Consider the following 18,173-nt stretch of genomic DNA (forward strand, 5'->3'; position numbering starts at 1 on the left):
TTTATATGTTAGACTGTGGTAGTATCTTAGGTGTCGTGCATACGGATAGAATTAGTGAATCTTCAGATAAAATCAGAGAATTTAAATTTAGACTTGCTACACAAAATCTTTTCAATTCCTGTTTCAGCGTCTATATCATAAGAGGCGCTTGCACGTTCAGTAATATTATCAACTCGTCTATATATTTACTGTCTGAGGGCGTGTATTGGTGTACTGACTATACTAGAAATATTGACAAGTAGTATTAAAGGCGCTCAACACATACTGAACGTATGTGCTCAAGTATTGATGGTTTGACAATGTTCTCCAATCAAATGTTGACAGAGCTGGATGTGTCAGCCACAGGGCGTTAGTGTACACTGTTTATGTTCAACTCGGCTTTGTTCATATCATACCTCACATTCAAATTTTTAAGTGGTCTTTCAATGTACAACGATTTTAATAAACCTACGCAAGGGTAATCACTGTGTGTACCACTTTATGGTGGACAATGGAGGATTCTCTGTGGCTCTGCTTTGTGTTTGATGGTATTATAGAACTACACTTCGAGCACTCCAATGATCTACATGTCGCCAGGTATCTCAAAGTTACCCCTAATCTCTCGTTGACGGTAATTGCCTCTCTCATTAATGTATTTTGCTTTCCTGTTCTATCACTTTTCAACATTAGTAACGTGTTGTACCAGTACTGTCCAGGACTCATCGGAAAATAATATGGAACCTTTCTGGTGGATGGTTCTTATTATTAGTAAGTTAAAATGTGACCAGTCGCTCGTTTGCTGTTTCGATCATTCTCGGACCCATTTCCTCTTTTTCGCTGGCTTCTATTACTTGCGAGCTATAGATAACACAATTACAGCACACACTTACTTTTGGAGGGGGTGTTCTACATACTAGCCTTGTAAAACCTCGTTGTCAATTAACGATTTTTGTCTTTATTATTGGTGGCGTGAAGTCGCTTCAGTATGTTGAAGGTTTGACAAGCCTGTGTCGTGAATAAATATTTGACGCGTGCAGGCCCCTTTGTTGCTTCTCGTTTGGGAATGTCTGCTTTGGAGTTACTTTGGCTGTTCCAGTGCAGCCAACACAACTTCCATGCGCCTCAAATAATAACAGTTTGGCTGTGTGTACGTTGGTAGGAGCGTCCATGAGTTGAGTGAGTGTGTTGATACACAAAGTTATAGCTGTGCACAACATGTGAATGTTTGGAATTTTCTGGTCTTGGCATTCCGAAAAATTATTTGAAAAGACACATTAAAATAATGAGGTATGAATAGTACGGAACATTTTTTTTTTTTTTTTAAATATTATGTTCCCTCCCGTCATGTAAACGTCAAAAAAACTTTGTTTCATCGTACTCATCATTGTGTCATTAATACTCCTTTTAGTTTAGCTGTACATTATGCGGTTTTGCCCTGTCATGAACGTTAAAAAGTGGAATTACTTATTTTGTGGATGTATATTGATAGGTTGGATGTCGATGGTTTGCCGGTGTATTTCCCTTATGATTACATTTACCCGGAACAGTATGCATACATGTTGGAGCTTAAGAAGGGCCTGGATGCGAAGGTATGCAATAGTGCTTACGTAGCTTTTAGGAAAATGAAATACATGTGATCATGTAAAATGTGTTAACAATGTTTATGTGATTACTTTTTACCTCTTCCAGGGACATTGCCTGCTGGAAATGCCGTCAGGCACTGGTAAAACAATATCACTATTGTCCTTGATTGTGGCTTACATGGCGAACAACCCATTGGATGTAACAAAATTAATATATTGTTCTCGTACTGTTCCTGAAATTGAGAAAGTTATTGAGGAACTTAAAAAGTTAATTGCATACATCGAGAAACAGACTGAAGAAAAACCTAGGATACTTGGGCTGGTCCTGAGTTCACGCAAAAATCTTTGCATTCATCCGCAGGTATTCATTTATCAGATTTATATATGCTCCTTCCTTTTTGGAATAAATAACTTAAACTTCACTGTTGTTCACAGGTCAGTAAAGAGCGTGATGGCAAAATAGTCGATGGTCGATGTCACAGCTTGACTGCATCGTACATACGGGACCGTCACAGCTATGATGAGTCTGTTCCTGTGTGCAACTTCTATGAAGCCTTCAGTACTTTTGGCAAAGAAGCTCCAATGGCACCTGGTATATATGGCATAGATGATTTGAAGGATTATGGTCGAGACATGGGTTGGTGCCCATATTTCCTTGCTCGATATGCGGTAAGCTTCCAGTTTTACTGCTATAAATCACTTATAGTCCACTAACTGTCTCCAGTTCTTCTAAGTCTGAAAATAGCTGTCTGTTGCTATATACCTATGTCAATCATTTTGAAGTAATGAATGAAATGTTGACATTTTGGGTGGCAGATGGACAGCTAATTGTTGTAATTCTGGTAAACTGTATTCCTTGTTATAAAAGTGCTGGCTGTGACTTGTAAAAATTATATCATTTTCCATTGTCTTCTTTGTCAGACCATCTTAGATACAAATGTATTCATCTTAAAAATCTGCCCACTAGCGCTTTTTAAATGGTCCCACTTCTCCCTCCCCACTTATGAGTAAAGTTCGGTCAGTAGCTGTGTTACATAATACTCCCGCTGAATTTTTGGTTGTGGTGATAGATCTGCAGCAAAGCCTGTGGTCTAGGTTAAGTTGAACGGTGATAATTTGATTGATGATTGAGGAAGGCTGAATTTGAAACCCAAATATCACCTGTAGCGTAGCTTAATGTTTATATCTGTGCCATATGTAAATGCACTTTGTCATATTTAATGCAAGTTTCGTCATAAAAATTAAAACTGCAAAGGAAATTCAGGATAGGACCGTTAAATAATGGCCACATCTCCTACAGTTATTTCGATGCATATTATGTTCCTATGCTGTATATAAAGTATGAAACATGCCAGAAGGGTTCACAACGAAACTTTTGCTTAAGATACATTTGTTCTGTTAGGTGTTCTTCGGCCTTGTGTCCTAATGTAAGATATTCCTTCATGATTCTGAGTCCATATAATCTTTAAATGTTGGGCAATGTTATGCTGTGTAGTTTCCACCATATTTGTGCAAATGAACATGCTTCTCATGTCAGGAGATTTGGTAACACTGAATACATAGTGTGTAGTACATAAAATGCTAAATTTTTATAAAAGAGTCCTCACATGTAGAGGAGAAACATGTATTCTATCAGCTTAATATGGAGAGGTTTGATTCTGAATTGTAGATTTCTGTATAAAAATGTAAATTCACAATAAATGGTTTATTCATTGAGCTGTTTGATAAAAGTAAAAATATTAATTTGTGAAAATGAAATGCAAAGTGCGTTTGTAGTTATTTTTTATTTAGAGTATTGCTATCTACATATATTTTGTTTCCAAGGACAATTTGTAAGTCAGTAATACAAAAGATATGCAGTCAGTAACTGTATATAAAAAAGTAACAATGATCTAGTGTGAATAAATCAGCTGTCACTCCTAGATATTATCTAATTTTGCAACATTGTGCGATGTGGTTTATACTAGGGTGCACTTATCCACACCCGCATGCAGCTGAAGGCAACTTCCACCATTTGTGTAGTGTATCTTCCATGTTGTAATCTCCTCATAGAAGAGGCACTGAGCAGCAGACACAGCAGATTTAAAAGAAGACTGAAGTACAGGACAATGCGAGAGTTTCATCTACTTTTAAATTTATCTGTCTGCCACTCACTGCCACCTCTATTCGATAAGTAGGCTAGCACTACCGTATCCCTTATTGTTATTCTGTTCGTGATTTTCCGTTGTTTGATTTTATCTTCCATGTTGAATTGATACAGCATCTGCTAAGGATTGTTCCTCATTTGCCAGGAGAGATTGCGTCCTTTAGGTACTGTAATCTCTTGTCATTCAAAAGCAAGAGAAGTGCAGCAGAATAATTAGCTCATTTAGTTGTAAAACAAAGCCCTTCATACAGAACTCCTCTGTGATCCTGACTATATGGCATCAGTAGAAGTACTGTCCTTGGCAGATTTCTATCATGATGGAAATCTGCCAAAGACAGTACTTCTACTGATGTCCTTCGGAGAGCCAGTCCTGACAAAACTCTATCATCTGGTGAGCAAGACGTATGAGACAGGCGAAAACCCTCAGACTTCAAGAAGAATATAATAATTCCAATCCCAAAGAAAGCAGGTGCTGACAGATGTGAAAATTACCGAACAATCAATTTAATAAGCCACAGCTGCAAAATACTAACACGAATTCTTTACAGACAAATGGGAAAACTAGTAGAAGCCGACATCGGGGAAGATCAGTTTGGATTCCGTAGAAATACTGGAACACGTGAGGCAATATTGATCTTACGACTTATCTTAGAAGAAAGATTAAGGAAAGGCAAACCTACATTTCTAGCATTTGTAGACTTAGAGAAAGCTTTTGACAATGTTGACTGGAATACTCTCATTCAAATTCTAAAGGTGGCAGGGGTGAAATACAGGGAGCGAAAGGCTATTTACAATTTGTACAGAAACCAAATGGCAGTTATAAGAGTGGAGGGACATGAAAGGGAAGCAGTTGTTGGGAAGGGAGTAAGACAGGGTTGTAGCCTTTCCTCGATGTTATTCAATCCGTATATTGAGCAAGCAGTAAAGAAAACAAAAGAAAAATTCGGAGTAGGTATTAAAATCCATGGAGAAGAAATAAAAACTTTGAGATTCGCCGATGACATTGTAATTCTGTCAGAGACAGCAAAGGACGTGGAAGAGCAGTTGAATGCAATGGACTGTGTCCTAAAAGGAGGATATAAGATGAACATCAACAAAAGCACGAGAATAATGGAATGTAGTCGAATTAAGTCGGGTGATGCTGAGGGAATTAGATTAGGAAATGAGACACTTAAAGTAGTAAAGGAGTTTTGGTATTTGGGGAGCAAAATAACTGATGATGATCGCAGTAGAGAGGATATAAAATGTAGACTGGCAATGGCAAGGAAAGCATTTCAGAAGAAGAGAAATTTGTTAACATCGAGTATGGGTTCAAGTGTCAGTAAGTCATTTCTGAAAGTATTTGTATGGAGTGTAGCCATGTATGGAAGTGAAACATGGCCGATATATATTTTGGACAAGAAGGGAATAGAAGCTTTCGAAATGTGGTGCTACAGAAGAATGCTGAAGATTAAATGGGTAGATCACATAACTAATGAGGAAGTATTGAATAGGATTGGGGAGGAGAGAAGTTTGTGGTACAACTTGACCAGAAGAAGGGATCATTTGGTAGGACATGTTCTGAGGCATCAAGGGATCACCAATTTAGTATTGGAGGGCAGCGTGGAGGGTAAAAATCGTAGAGGAAGACCAAGAGATGAATACACTAAACAGATTCAGAAGGATGTAGGTTGCAGTAGGTACTGGGAGATGAAGAAGCTTGCACAAGATAGAGTAGCATGGAGAGCTGCATCAAACCAGTCTCAGGACTGAATACAACAACAATTACATTGTTAAAGAACCTGTGGAGATAAGCATTGTGGAAACCCATATTAACAAGGACAGTAAGCTAATAATTTATGGAAACCCATAGTTTCATTATTTTCACCCAGAAAAGATAAGAGTATGCCAAGGGCCACAGTGAGTGACAACACGCCAGATATCCTATTTCACATTTCCACAATTGAGGGTACTGCTTGCTAGCAGTGTGGTCAGTGTCGGAATTATGATCATGGTGCATCCATGTAGCGTTTACCATGCTCAAATAAATTGTGCTGTTGGGTTGCTGATGGTATTCTTCGATAGCTCCATTCAACATGTCCAGCAAATATTGAGATGAAGTATCCTGCATGGTAGAAAACTGTGATCAGTTGCTTACCTGAAACATCATCGGGTAATCAGTTGTTGGGAAGATTTCAAGATTCACAACAAGCCTACTGCTGACGTTCCATGGGATAATAAGTTAAATATTGGTGTTGCTCCATTGAGCAGGTACAGGTGGGTCGAAACGGGGATTCCGTTGGTTGCTTTGTTGTTTTTCCGGATCGTGTCCTCAACGTTCGACTGCCTCAGACTTTTACTGTCTTTGATGCAGAATTGTCTGTGATCTTGTGGGCACTGGAGCAAATGAAACATTCCTCCTGTCCTAAATTCCTTGTCTGTTCTGATTCACTAATGCCCTTCACTCATTGCAATATTTGTATCCAGCAGATAAAATAGTGCAGACCATCCAGGATGCCCTCCTCCAACTACAGTGACTGTGGAAGATGGTGTCTTTCTGCTGGGTTCCAGGGCACGTTGGCATTGCTGGGAATAAAAGGGCAGATCTCGCAGCCAAGGAGGTGTGTCTCGACCCACAAGTATTTCAGTGTGCTATCCCCCTGCACACACTCACCTCGCTGTTGAGCTGTAGAGACATGCATCGGTGGGAGGAAGATTTGCTGGAAATGACTGACAATAAGCTCCATTTAGTCAAGCCCACAACGCGTGTGTGGTATACTTCCTTCCAGCCCCATCGACGGGACGAGGTTCTCCTCACTTGGCTTCGGATAGGCCACAGTCCTATGACGCATGGCTTCCTGCTCTGGCGAGAGGACCCTCCAATGTGTGGTGCTTGTGGCGTCCAGGTCACTGTGCGCCACGATTTATTGGATTGTGTTTTATTTTCTGACCAGCAGGCCATGGCTGACTTGCCAGCAGACCTGCCGTCTCTTTTAGGAAACACTCGAACGAATGTGGTTAAAGTTTTTAGGTTCTGTGCCATGTCAAATGTTTTTACAAAGATTTTAGAGAGAGGGTCTTAATTTGCTCACTGTGTGACAAGCTGGTCCATATTTTATGTAAATAGCCAGCCAATGACAATTTCCTGTGGCATTCTTGCTGCTACATTTTTGCTTTCCTTACGTTTTACTTTCTTATGTAGCATTTTCCTTCTTTTCCTACTTTCTTTGCGTGTGTGCTTCGATTTTGCTAAGTCTGTCCACATTTGTTCCTTTTAATGTGTGTCAGGGTGCTGATGACCTCGACGTTGAGTGCCCATAAGCCCCAACACACACACAGTGCCACAGTGCAGCAGATGGGGCAGAAATTGGCAGATGCATAATGAAATCAGCTATTATTTTGTTATCTGTATCACATCTTTGTCTTTTTTCTCAAATACTAAATATAAAAAGGTTCTGTTTTGTAAGCTCGAGGCTAAAATGTGTTTACACTCAATTGTTCCTGTGTTTATGCTTACTTGCTATGAACTCTTTACCTTTTTTAATTTAATTACTGTAATTGTTTTGTTGTTTATGATTTGTCAGTCAGCTTTGTAAAATTTTGATCTCTGTGCACCTAATCCTTTCTATTTTTATAATTTATTTCAGATCACACATGCCAACATTGTTGTTTACAGTTACCACTATCTCCTAGATCCTAAAATTGCTGAAGTTGTGTCCAAGGAACTTAGCAAGTCATCTGTTGTAGTGTTTGATGAAGCACACAACATTGGTAAGATAAAGTTGAATCCATTTTCTGGGGCAAAATGGCCTCAGATTTTTGCATAGCTTTTTTGAAACAGTAACAGTAACAGTTTCCAGTACTTGTGCCAGTGCACACATTTTAGCCACCATAAGAACAAATGACCATAATGTCTCATAGTACCTACTGAATCATTGACTTTGTATCCCATTGTTCGTTTAAGAGAAAATCTTAGTGCTTTCACAGAAGATATTACATGTGGGCTGTTGAGTAGGAAATCTATCTCTCATCTCAAGGAAAAATAAGTGCCAAAACTAGGCAGTGAGGACTCGGTGGTGGTGGGAAGCTGCATAGTTTAAGAATGATTGGGTGCACCAAGGGCCCTCTTCACTCAGCTCTAATCAGTATGCTGGTCAGTCTCCCAGGGTTAGTAGTGGCATATTGTCAGTAGCAACAGCACGCTAAAGCGATTTGTGAAGCAGTGATTTTTCTCTGGTTTAGTCTGATAAAGACCACACTTTATCATCAGTCCTCCCCTCTTTTTGCTAGTTATAATGCACAGTTGGACAAAGTGTCATTAAGATGTTACATTTCTCTTACTTTTTTCAGCTCTTTGGGTAGTCTGCCACCAATCGTTTTGGCTGTGTTCTTTTTCTATGATGTAGCATTGTAATTTCATTCCAACATTCAGTCTCAGTGTGTGCTTAGAGTAATGGTAGGATACTGCTGGCCTGGAATACTGTCACTGTTGGGGTGATTGGTTTTGAAGGGTACTGGATATCATTTCCTGCCCGTCCTGTTCTTGATTCATAGTCACTCCCAGAAATGTTTATGTTTCATAAGGATTGCAGTGCTTTATAGTATTCGAATGTGCTCATTTTCATATTAATTACTGCCTGTATTTTGCATAATATATATGTTGACAGAGGTCCAATGTAATCCCACATCTCAACCTCCATAATAACCTACTTTGTGTATCTTCAATGGTCAGATTTATGTTGGTCATACTCCCTTCCATCCACTGCATCAATTTAAATCATTCTGGTCCTCCTGTTTGTCAGTCTATATTTAAATACAGTTTTAGATATTCTTTACTGTCCCACCCCCATTAAGTGGCCAAAACAAAAAAGTTTTTTTGCATTGTTTGTCACCCCTTCGGTATCTTTCTTGTGTGTTATTTTCCTTACGTCTTCATTTTGTTCTATGTTCCAAACAGGAGATCCTTGATGCTCGTACTTGAAAGTCCATGTCTGCAGCTTCAGTCTTCTTGTGGGTCTTCTCCGTAATTGTCCAGTTACAACCTCCCCCTAGTTTTGCACCGAACTTTATTTTTCACATACGCTGAAAATGAAGTTATATTTAATTAATTTAGCATAATAAGTAATAGCTCCTTTGCATCAAACTCATTGTTGTGTTCTTCTGTTATTGTGAAATGTAAGGAAAACTGCTAAATGTTAACATGTCCTTTCTCAAATACTACATTTTATTAATTACAACACCCTTTTGTAAACCAGCATTTATAAACACTCAACAGAAATCAAATACTGTGGACAGTCTTTGCTTTAGTTTATGATCGCTGCATAGTGTGTATGATCGATACTATGTAAGGGTGCTGTACCCTTACACAATGCTCTGAACCATAGATGATAATTGGCTAAATAATGGCTTTGTATATATTAAAATTCATTTTTAATCAAAATTTTGTGGACCATAAGAGCAAGTTCTATTTTGATATTGCTCTCCTTCCTGAGTTCAATCTGTTTCCCTAGTCATCCTCAAGTGCTCCATCTTTATTAACTATACTCTTAAGGTATTTATAACTTTTTCAGTTAATGATGTTTACATTATCTGATATTTCAAGATCAACTGATTGTGTTCTCTATTCTATCTTCTGTTTAACTTCAGTCCTCATTTGCTGTACTCTTATATTAATTTTCTCACCATGTAGAAGATATCGTCTTCAGTTTCAACAACTAGCTGCTCATCTCGGAATAAAAGGATATACGAAGAATGATCTCGCTGCTGAATTCCCGTTCTATAGCATTTATTTTCCCAGTTCTGCAAGGCGATTTATAGATATGTTCTGAACAATGTTGGGAAGTAAATAAAAGCCTTGTTTCAATCCTTTAAAACTGGAACATATTGAATAGGAGAACAAACACCTAAAGAGAATTCTGGTCCTCCAGATTGAGGGCATGGTGTTGGGCTAGTAACACATCACGTGGAAAACAGTGGAACCCTACAAAAAAAATCTCAGAACTAAGACTCAAACTTCAATTATTTGTATGACTCCGTGTTGACAGACTGTATGTATCTGGTCGCTAGCGCAGATTTAATCTGTAGAATTTGGCATCTGTTGTGCAGTTTCTTCGTTTTACAAAACAATGCTGTTCAACCACAAGGTCTTGTGTGCCACAGCGATATTTGTATAACCTTGTTTCCAGTACCAATTATAGTGACAAATTAGCTTTCGGCTCCTTTTTTTCCCCCCCACACACGCAATTCTAACACTCTTTAAGTTCCTCCCAAGCTAACCTCCCCTGGATGCTTTTAGACATGTTGGTGACTTCTGTTTCCTTTTAAACTGATGTTGGTTATTGCCTAGATTTCTTTATGTATAAAGTAGTGATAATTTGGTTTTAGATAAAATAGTAAAAACATGGGAAAGCACATTAAACAACCAAGTCACAAAGTATATAAGCATGGGCCAAGGAAAGAACAAATTTGAAGTGAAATGCTTAGCCTTTGCAGATGATATGGCATTGATAACTGAAAACTGAACAGACACAACAGTTATGTTTGCTCTGTTACAAAAGATTGCTGAAAAGACTGGGCTAAAAATATCCTATGAAAAAACCGAGTATGTGGAACACAAACATAATACAGAAAAGTTTATGAAAACAAAGTATGGAAAAATTAAAAGTGTTGGTAGATTCAAATACCTCAGGAAGTGGATCCAAGCCAATGGACTGGATAACGCAAGAAATAAAGAAGGGAAAAAAGTTAGAATTTGCATATAAATTAGCACAAAACTACTACAATAAGAAATCAATATCCATTCAAGCAAAGATAAGACATTGTAATTCAGTTATTATGACACAAGCAACATATGGATCAGAGTGCCTAACATTGAATAAGAACGGCGAATTAAGAGAACTAGAAAAAAAGAGAGAGAAAAATACTAAGAAAAATTCTAGGTCCTGAGAAAAACAAGGAAAACAGGTGGATTAAAAGGAGAGATGAAGACTTATACAAAAATATAGAAAAGATCACAGATACAATGAGGAAGAGACGGCTAAAATTTTATGGACATTTAAAAAGAATGGAAGAAACATGGATGACAAAGAAAATTTTTAATTACGTTAGTAAGCTGAAAAAAAAATGTAGGGTGGATAGAAGCAGTAAAGAAAGATGCCAACAAAATAGGTGTTACAGAAGAAATAATATGTGACAGGAATCACTTCAGGCTACTGATAGAAAATGCAAACTATGAAGAAGATCAGCCAATACCTCGACCCAAGAGAGTGTGGACAGATGAGCAGAGACGAGCAGTTGGCGAGAAATTGAAGTAGTACTGGGAAGAATGGAAGAAAAAGAAACACCATAAGTCTTAAGTTGTATGCAGTCCATAGCAGGCCAAATTCACAAATAATAATAAAAAAGTGATGAATGTTTTGTGGCTGCTAACTATTCCATAAATAATTACAGTACACACTTTATCTAAAATCTTGGTTCATGTCCCTTTTAGAAATGGAAAAAAAAATTATTTTTATACTAAAATCATTGCTGCTTACATATGTCTATAAAGAACTGAAGAGTATTGCACTATTTCTATTCTTCCAATATTTATTTTGTGTACTTTTAAAAGTAATAAAGTAGTGTTTGACATTTCAGTGTGTCCATACACTGTACATTTGGCAATGATGTGTGTCCATTAATAACATTAATTAAATATTTCAAAAATAAAATACAATGTAAATAAATTGCACAATAAAATGAGGGGACAGTGCAAGTTGTCATGTTGTTCCATTTTCAGATAATGTTTGTATTGACTCAATGAGTGTGAAGATAACAAGGAGAATTGTAGACAGGAGTACTGCCAACATCCAGCTGCTGGAACGTACTATTGCTGAGTAAGATCAACATTCTTATTACTTGATGCAGAACTTTTCAAGCAGAAATAAATTTAAACCAGTTCTGCGACTGATTATGAGACTCGAGCCAGGCGCAGATGTAGGCATGGTAACATCTGGATTTTAATAATTTAAGCTCTATTTAGCAAATACTATAACAAAATCAGCTGTAAAATAAAGTATTCCTATTTCTTATAAATGAGGAGTGATATTGATGTACGTTACTGTTTTCCAGAATGAAGGAAGATGATGCTCAAAAACTGAAGGAAGAGTACCAGAGATTGGTTGAAGGATTGCGGGATGCTAATCTTGCCCGTGAGACGGATATTGTCCTTGCTAATCCTGTTTTACCAGATGAAGTTCTCAATGGTGAGATATTGAGAATATGAAAATTAGAATGTCGTGAGTTGAAATGTACTGTTAGTTTTGTGCAGTTGTCTGGTAGAAACAACTCTAAATATTGCAACTGTGTAATCTTTGTTTGTCTGCACACCTTCTATGTAGGACAGAACAGCATTGCACAAATTGACTTTAGCGCAGCAGCAGCATAGACAGGTGTTATGAACATCAGTCAGTAGAGAATGGCATAAATAAAATTATGTTGGTTACATAGTACAAAAAGTTTAGGTCTTTTATGAGATTTTGATGATTCTCTTGGAGCTATCGAAACCACATAATAGCCAGAACTTGTTGTTGTATTCCAAAAGTGAGAAAAATTAGTAATACGGAGCGATTGAAAAACTCAGTGTCATAAGACATGTTTGTTGCTGGCAGACATATTGTTTACTCAATAGGTGTATGGTTTCATTGCTAAACAGTGTTTGCAAATCATTTATTTGAGTATGTTGTAGTTGTTTTTTGTCATATTACTGAGAATAATAATACTGGTTTATTTGGAAATGCGATTCCGTTGGAGGAAAATATAGAGGATCTCTACTTGTTTAGCTGAGTTAACTTGAAAAAATTGAAACTGTGTCCTTGCAGAATTCACTTAACTTTTTGAGTTGCAGTTGGGCACAACAAACAGACGTGTCAAATAAGTAAGCTTTCAGCCAAAAAAGCCTTAATCGGAGTTAGATCATTCTCTCTCTCTCTCTCTCTCTCTCTCTCTCTCTCTCTCTCTCTCTCTCTCAGCAGCCAGAGCCAGTGGAGTGGTTGTGTGTGTGTGTGTTTTAGAGGGGGGGGGTCATCTATTCCGTGGAGGCCTTTTCGGCTGATTGCTTACTAGCTCAACAGTCTTTTTGTTGTGCCTATCTGCAACTCAACACCTCTGCTATATGGTGAGTAGCAATCTATGCTTTTATGATATTGTCATTATTCGACACTGGATTTACATTATTAAAACTTTTTTTCTGTGACTTGTCAAGGTGCCTCAATGTCTAAGGTACCTTTTTTGTAATTGATTAACTGTTCATTTTGCTGTATCAAGTCAGATAAATGCCCCAATGGTTCCATAAAAGTAGATGTGCCCAATTTCTTGCCACATCCTTTCCAACTTTATTTTTACTATCCACTTGCAATGACCTTAACATCACTTTCGTATTATTACAGAATAATAGAATTTAACTGATGCATTCATACTTAATATTGTGTAGCTGTCATACTTATGTAAGATAAAGCAGTTTCAGTGTAAAGGTTGGTTTTGATTATCACAGTGCTTTGCTAGGCATGGTGTTTGTTTTCATCTGACCTTTTAATTGACGTAACTAGTCAGTTATAGGGGACCCACAATCAAACATGAACTCTAAACCGTGATGCAATTTGGAATTTTTTGCAGTCCACTTCTTAAACATTGTTGAAATTAATTGGCAATGTTTTAATTCAAGTAATTTTTTTAGGTTCTTTCAAGGAGTTGATTCTCTATGCATTAATAAAGCCAAAGAAAAAATGAAATACCATGAACATATGAACTGTTTATAAATTGTGATAGGGGAGCACAGAAAATGTATAAACGGAATGGTAAAAAGAGATTGTTTATCTTTACTGACGTAGTCCCAGATTGTATGAATTCTGCCTCCTTTTTTGTGTGTTCATTTGTCAGCTGTAGTTTTTATCTTGTTTATTATTAGTTATTACTGTATGGAGACATCACAGAGTTAATGACAGTTTGTATGTGATGCTTAAAATATTACTCTTCTGTTTTTTCAGTGTTGTGTATGTCACAAAGGAATGCCTGAATTGCAACAAGCATGTGTTACAATATCTAGAATTAACCCCTTAATGCCTGAATAAATTTCTAGGTGAAAGATAAAAATAAAACATCATGGTGTGTTGGAGATACTCAAAACACTCAGGAGAATGCAGCCCTTGTCATAGGCACTGGTAGCTTCGTGAAGAGTCAGCATCTTTAAAAACAGTTAACCTTCCAGTTATTAGCACAGCTTTGGTATGATGTGAATTCATGACAATCAGCATTAAGGGGTTAAAGAGCGTTGCCCAGAAACTCTGATTCATTTGTGTTTCTCAGAAAAACATTAAAGTGATAAACTGTCTAATTGAGAATAATAACTATCTTTACAGAGGTAGTGCCAGGAAACATTCGAAATGCTGAGCACTTTGTTGCCTTTCTAAAGCGATTTGTGGAGTACCTGAAAACACGTCTTAGAGTCCAGCATGTGGTTCAGGAATCGCCAGCTGGTTTCCTCAAGGATGTTGCACAGAAGGTCTGCATTGAAAGGAAACCACTGAGGTTAATATGAGCATATATTAAAAATGAGTAGATATTCAAGAGTGTTTCATAATGTCTGTATTATATGTACCCCCTGTATCTTTTGTAGTCATTCTAATTTATCTTCTAATTGCAATATTATGTGGGAGAATTCTGTAGTTGTACTCTGTTAATGCATAACACATGCTTAACGTGAATGTTGGAATGTTTTTTTGAAAATAACATGGCCAATGCTCTGCCACACTGCTCCGCTATCAGAGCATGTTCCATGTCTCTAAAATTATGTCCCAGTCTTCGTTCCTCTCCGACACCCATCTCTTTTTTAATCAATTTGTATCCAAGCTGTGTGCTGTATTCTTTGTTGCTACAACCATTCCCTGATTTCATCTACTGCAGTAGTCAAGAAAGTTTTGTATTTGACATCATTTATAGTAGTTTGACCGTAGAAGTGACTGAGTAGATATTTTGAATTTTTTTATGTGTGAACTAAATTACAGTACCTCATTAGGAACACAATTATTTTTTTTATTTTTTTTATTTATCAAATGGATGGTATGCAGATGGCATAATTTCTCAGAATTTCTTTCTATAGGATTGCATTTTTCCACTTATTTCTGAAGTGAAGTGTTACAAAGAATGACTAGGAGGAGGGATGGTGGTAGAGGGAAGTATTATTAGTGTGATCATATGTATACGATAATAGGGTGTGTCTATACTAGAGGTGAGGAAGAAGTTCCTGATGTTGAAAGCAGTGGTTCAGTGATGACTTTCGTCCTTCCAGTCACAGAGACTGGACTTGATACAGGAGTTGTCCTCTTCTGGTATTGCCAGCTACTTCACTGGAGGACACTCTCATTTGTAGTATCTGTGGTGTACCTGTATCAGTACACACATTTTAATGGAGTGCATTCATATTCTGGCTGGTATATTAACGAGGCATAAGGCTTCTGTTATAGTTTAAGACAAGGTGTGTTTGTTAGGTGTTTTATAATTTTGTATATTTTGTTGACTGTAGCCTAAGCAGTTATGTTCAAGATTTAATTCGGTTTCAGAATGGTTACTCTGTCCATTTTTTATTTGTGGTCAGCCCCACACACATTTTTTTCTGAGATACTTTAGTTTTTCTCTAGTGCCTTGTTTTATTACAAGTGTCAATAAATTAGTACACATTTTATCATTAGCATATTTATTTGAGTGTTTGTGTGTTTTATATTTATTTTAGTGGAAAATTTTAATTGTTACTGTTTTTAACATTATTCATTTTGACCATGATGTTGTGTTCATTAAATCCTACCACTACTGCTGCCTACACCACACCATTCCATTCCATTCCATAGACAAGCATAAATTGCATAAGTGCTGTGCAAGATAAAATGGCTGCAGTGTGGTGAAGAGACTTTTTTCCAAGCCCAATATATTTTACTTTCTGTACGACTACCGCAAGTAATTTTGTTAATAGTGATGTGTTTCTCTGTTGTTTTGGTTCAGGTTTTGCCATGAGCGTCTGACTTCATTGTTAAAGACTCTGGAGATATCTGATCTGACAGACTTTTCCCCGCTGGTTCTTATTACCCATTTAGCAACACTTGTAGCAACATACACGAAAGGCTTTACTATTATTGTGGAGCCATTTGATGATAAAACTCCAACAGTCTCAAATCCCATACTTCATTTCAGGTTGGTATAACAAATTTCCTTAAAATTGTTCATTATTTACATTTTATATTATGTAGACTCAAACCTTGAAACTTATTTTCTTGCAGTTGTCTGGATTCATCAATTGCTGTTAAGCCAGTATTTGATCGCTTTCAGTCTGTGGTAATTACTTCGGGTACACTATCTCCTCTGGACATGTATCCGAAGATACTGGATTTTCACCCAGTTATCATGAGTTCATTTACTATGACATTAGCAAGGCCTTGTCTTCTGCCAATGGTGAGTAATTAATTTTGTACACCATAAAAATGCACTGGTGTAATGTTTCCATGTATCATCATGATGTCATATAGGTGTATGACACTAACTTTTCAGGTAAGGGCAGTATAACTGCTTACCCTGTATTTCAGTGGTCACTTCACTTATTTGGCAAAAACTATTTACAGAATAAAAAGTGTATCTGTGCTCAACCTGCATGTTGATTGGAATGCTATAGTTCTTTATTAGACATGAGTCTCGAAGTGCTACACCGTAGCCTACCTCCCAGAAGTCAGTCACTTAAAGGGGGAACTACTGTTTAATGCTGACTCTAGGCTGTGGGCCCCTGACATTCCTCACAAGATTCAAATCATTGCCAGAGGTGGCAAATGACAGAAGAAAATTCTAGCACTGTGTGTGAATTGAACATCAAATGTTTGGGTTTGTAGTCTGACACCCACTTGGCCAACAAATTAAGCCACAAATGATAAGACAGATTGTTTGACATCCATTAGATAAAAAGGATACCAGATGTTGGCATGCCATCTAAAGTCTGGCACACCTAGCTGTAATTAACAAAAAAGTGGAAGAATTATGAATATGAAGATTTTGGAATGATTCTTTCACTGAGAAGTGAGGAAAGAAGGTGGGAAAGGGAAAGGTATTTGATGTGATTAAAAGTAAATCGTGTACTAAAGGGTAAATGAAAATATTCCAGGTAAATGGAACTTCAGCATTATCAAATCACAAATATGGTTAACAGATAATAAAACATTCCCTCTGCCATCCTGTCATCTAATATCTTTTAATTTTTATGCATGGTCAGGCTTACTTTATGAAACAGTTTACCTTCTGATTAAAATTATGTGCATTGAACAGCAATGTTCAGATGTACCAGCTCATCCTTCTGCACACAGCTGGCTGTAACTGAAAGCAAACTAATTACATTCATCGGCCTTATAAGCACAGCTCACATTTGGAATCAGTGGGGAGAAATTCCTGTATCATATACAGGACGACTTCCGTTGCCAAGCATTTTCTGGAAGTAGTTTAGATCCTCATGTCTGCCGCTATAACCTGCTGCTCAAACTGCTATTACCATCTTAAGTACACAACCAGTGATCTTTCAATGATGCTACCTTAAACCCTGAATAGTAGTAATATGGATAAGCCAACAGCTGTGCCATATGTAATCACCCACATAGCAGCATTGCCTAACAACTTCATGGATCCCTTTCTTGTACAAAGTGGGGCAGAATGGACTTCTTGATTTGATGGGTGAATTGGAAAAGAACACTGCATTCAGTGCCATTTTATTTTTATAAGGTTTTGAAAATCATATCATCAGGTGGTGACCTTGATGAGCAATGCACATACTGAGTTGTTCAAAAAAGTTTTTGAATCTACATCTACATTTAGACTCCACAAGCCACCCAACAGTGTGTGGCTGAGGGCACTTTACGTGCCACTGTCATTACCTCCCTTTCCTGTTCCAGTCACATATGGTTCGCGAGAAGAACGACTGTCTGAAAGCCTCCATGCATGCTCTAATCTCTCTAATTTTACATCCGTGATCTCCTCGGGAGGTATAAGTAGGGGGAAGCAATATATTCGATACCTCATCCAGAAATGCACCCTCTCGAAACCTGGCAAGCAAGCTACACCGCAATGCAGAGCGCCTCTCTTGCAGAGTCTGCCACTTGAGTTTGTTAAACATCTCCGTAATGCTATCACGGTTACCAAATAACCCTGTGACGAAACGCGCTGTTCTTCTTTGGATCATCTCTATCTCCTCCGTCAACCTGATCTGGTTCGGATCCCACACTGATGAGCAATACTCAAGTATAGGTCGAACGAGTGTTTTGTAAGCCACCTCCTTTGTTGATGGACTACATTTTCTAAGGACTCTCCCAATGAATCTCAACCTGGTGCCCGCCTTACCAACAAATAATTTTATATGATCATTCCACTTCAAATCATTCCGCACGCATACACCCAGATATTTTACAGAAGTAACTGCTACCAGTGTT

At 37.6% G+C, this 18,173-nt stretch overlaps 1 protein-coding gene across 1 annotated transcript in view; it reads left to right on the forward strand.

Annotated features, from left to right (window-relative positions):
* The first annotated feature begins 1,024 nt into the window (after positions 1 to 1,024).
* LOC126334882 (general transcription and DNA repair factor IIH helicase subunit XPD) overlaps positions 1,025 to 18,173 on the forward strand; it is a 36,169-nt gene continuing 19,020 nt past the window's right edge. The window contains exons 1-10 of the mRNA XM_049997581.1: positions 1,025 to 1,266; positions 1,469 to 1,568; positions 1,669 to 1,923; positions 1,998 to 2,231; positions 7,335 to 7,458; positions 11,465 to 11,561; positions 11,797 to 11,930; positions 14,082 to 14,250; positions 15,718 to 15,906; positions 15,993 to 16,164. Of these exons, the coding sequence (XP_049853538.1) occupies positions 1,262 to 1,266; positions 1,469 to 1,568; positions 1,669 to 1,923; positions 1,998 to 2,231; positions 7,335 to 7,458; positions 11,465 to 11,561; positions 11,797 to 11,930; positions 14,082 to 14,250; positions 15,718 to 15,906; positions 15,993 to 16,164 (1,479 nt within the window). The 5' untranslated portion in view covers positions 1,025 to 1,261. The remainder of the gene's footprint in view (positions 1,267 to 1,468; positions 1,569 to 1,668; positions 1,924 to 1,997; positions 2,232 to 7,334; positions 7,459 to 11,464; positions 11,562 to 11,796; positions 11,931 to 14,081; positions 14,251 to 15,717; positions 15,907 to 15,992; positions 16,165 to 18,173) is intronic.

The sequence above is a fragment of the Schistocerca gregaria genome, chromosome 2 (assembly GCF_023897955.1).
Source record: "Schistocerca gregaria isolate iqSchGreg1 chromosome 2, iqSchGreg1.2, whole genome shotgun sequence".
Taxonomy (NCBI): domain Eukaryota; kingdom Metazoa; phylum Arthropoda; class Insecta; order Orthoptera; family Acrididae; genus Schistocerca; species Schistocerca gregaria.